Raw genomic sequence first — 1,888 nt, 5'->3', positions numbered from 1 at the left:
CGTATGAGGTCCCGATGAGGTCCGTATGAAGTCCGTCAGCGGTCTGTATGAGGTCCATCAGCGGTCCGTATGAGGTCTGTTAGCGCTCCGTATGAGGTCTGTCAGCGGTGCGTATGTGGTCCGTCAGCGGTCTGTATGTGGTCTGTCAGCGGTGCGTATGTGGTCCGTCAGCGGTGCGTATGTGGTCTTTCAGCGGTCCGTATGAGGTCCGTCAGCGGTGCGTATGTGGTCTTTCAGCGGTCCGTATGAGGTCCGTCAGCGATCTGTATGTGGTCTGTCAGCAGTCTGTATGAGGTCCGTCAGCGGTCTGTATGAGGTCTGTCAGTGGTCTGTATGTGGTCTGTCAGCGGTCTGTATGAGGTTCGTCAGCGGTCCGTATGTGGTCCGTCAGTGGTGCGTATGAGGTCCGTCAGCGGTCTGTATATGGTCAGTCAGCGGTCAACAGTGTTCAGATTCTTATCTTCCTCACTGTAAAACCCTTAAGAGCGACTTATTTACAATGGGCACCTTGCCAAGAGGAAGCACAAACAATAGGAAACATGTCATATTGGGACTTTGACATTGCCCTCAAGTCCACACCTGTGTGCAGGTGATGGTGGTGTAACAGCCATCGATCCTCACTTGTGAACCTCTGTAGAGGTTTTAGCAGGAGGGGAGGATCTCATCTTCTTTGCCGTCTCCTTCTGTTTCCAGGTACATCTACACACTTTACGTGATGAGTGACAGCTACCTGGGCCTGGACCAACAGTACGACCTGCACTTGAATGTTCTGCCTGCCAGCATCGCAGCTCAGGTCAACACGGAGGTGTCGGACTGAGCAACCCTTTAGTTTTAGCTCACTGGACCACTGCTTTGCTGAGTCTCACACTCAATTCAGATGTTAATTTTTTCTTCTCTGAGTTTGAGATGTAGTGTTGGAAAACTGTACTTAACTGTACTTTTAACTGCATCCGAAAAGTTTGTAGAATGAATCAGAGAGACAGAGCATGTGACAGCAGGTTTTGAAGGCAAAGCCTATTGCGATCTGGTGAAGAGAAGAACATGCCATTAGGTGATGCATAGACAGAATGGACTCCCGGGTTCTGGACCAACAGGATGGATCAGCAGCACTGAGCTGATCTCTGCCTGTACTTGGACTGTAGTCCTTGATACGACTGTTCATTGTCAGTAGAACTTCGCTGTAAAATAAACATTCAAAAATGGTGTCTTCATACTTCTATTGACACAAATCTAAAGCCCATCTTGGAGCTCTCAGGTTCTTTACGCCTCATTTATCCACCTGGTGGAGTTTTCTCACTGCAGACCTGCAGGTTCGGTCCGACTAGTGTAGCGTGAAAGGGGTGAATATGAAGTATTCAATCCCAAAGTTGGTTGAACAATATAAACTTTATTAAACTGAAATTTAATAAAATTATCCTCGGGGTACCACCTTCTTAATGAAGGAAAATATTACTCATCAATGATTAGCCGCTACTTCTAATCAATAAAGTAATCAATTAATCAGTCTCTCAATTTTAGCGTGAGTGTCTTTACCCTGTGAAGTGACTTTGCCACAAAGAAGAAAACAATGATATCAAACAACGATGTCCTTTTGAATATTTATTGAATAACATGAGGTTAAACAAGCAGAAATAATGGACGTAAAAGCATGGAAAGCAATCAACATGTGTGGAACACAGAATATAACTTTAACTAATAACTAGAAATAGGTAAATGAGAAGAAAAGACACACAATATTGAGGTAGAAAAAGCTAAATGTGTGGATGCATTAAGTGTGTGTTGTGCATAAAAAAGGTGATGTTACTGATCTGAGAATAAGCTATTCTTAAAAGGAGGAATTCAAAACGGGGCAAAGATGTTACTCTTGCAAAAATAGTTAATCTTTGTT

The 1,888-nt window shown here is 44.2% G+C and overlaps 1 protein-coding gene across 1 annotated transcript in view; it reads left to right on the top strand.

Annotated features, from left to right (window-relative positions):
• ascc3 (activating signal cointegrator 1 complex subunit 3) overlaps positions 1–1,203 on the top strand; it is a gene marked incomplete at its 5' end in the record, with an annotated part of 74,205 nt that extends 73,002 nt beyond the window's left edge. Inside the window, 1 exon segment of the mRNA XM_024262287.1 lies at positions 694–1,203. Within this exon segment, the coding sequence (XP_024118055.1) occupies positions 694–817 (124 nt within the window). The 3' untranslated portion in view covers positions 818–1,203.
• Positions 1,204–1,888: the final 685 nt, after the last annotated feature.

The sequence above is a fragment of the Oryzias melastigma genome, unplaced genomic scaffold (assembly GCF_002922805.2).
Source record: "Oryzias melastigma strain HK-1 unplaced genomic scaffold, ASM292280v2 sc00247, whole genome shotgun sequence".
NCBI lineage: Eukaryota > Metazoa > Chordata > Actinopteri > Beloniformes > Adrianichthyidae > Oryzias > Oryzias melastigma.
Note: the sequence above shows the minus strand (reverse complement) of the source record. Positions and strands in the feature narration are given on the sequence as shown.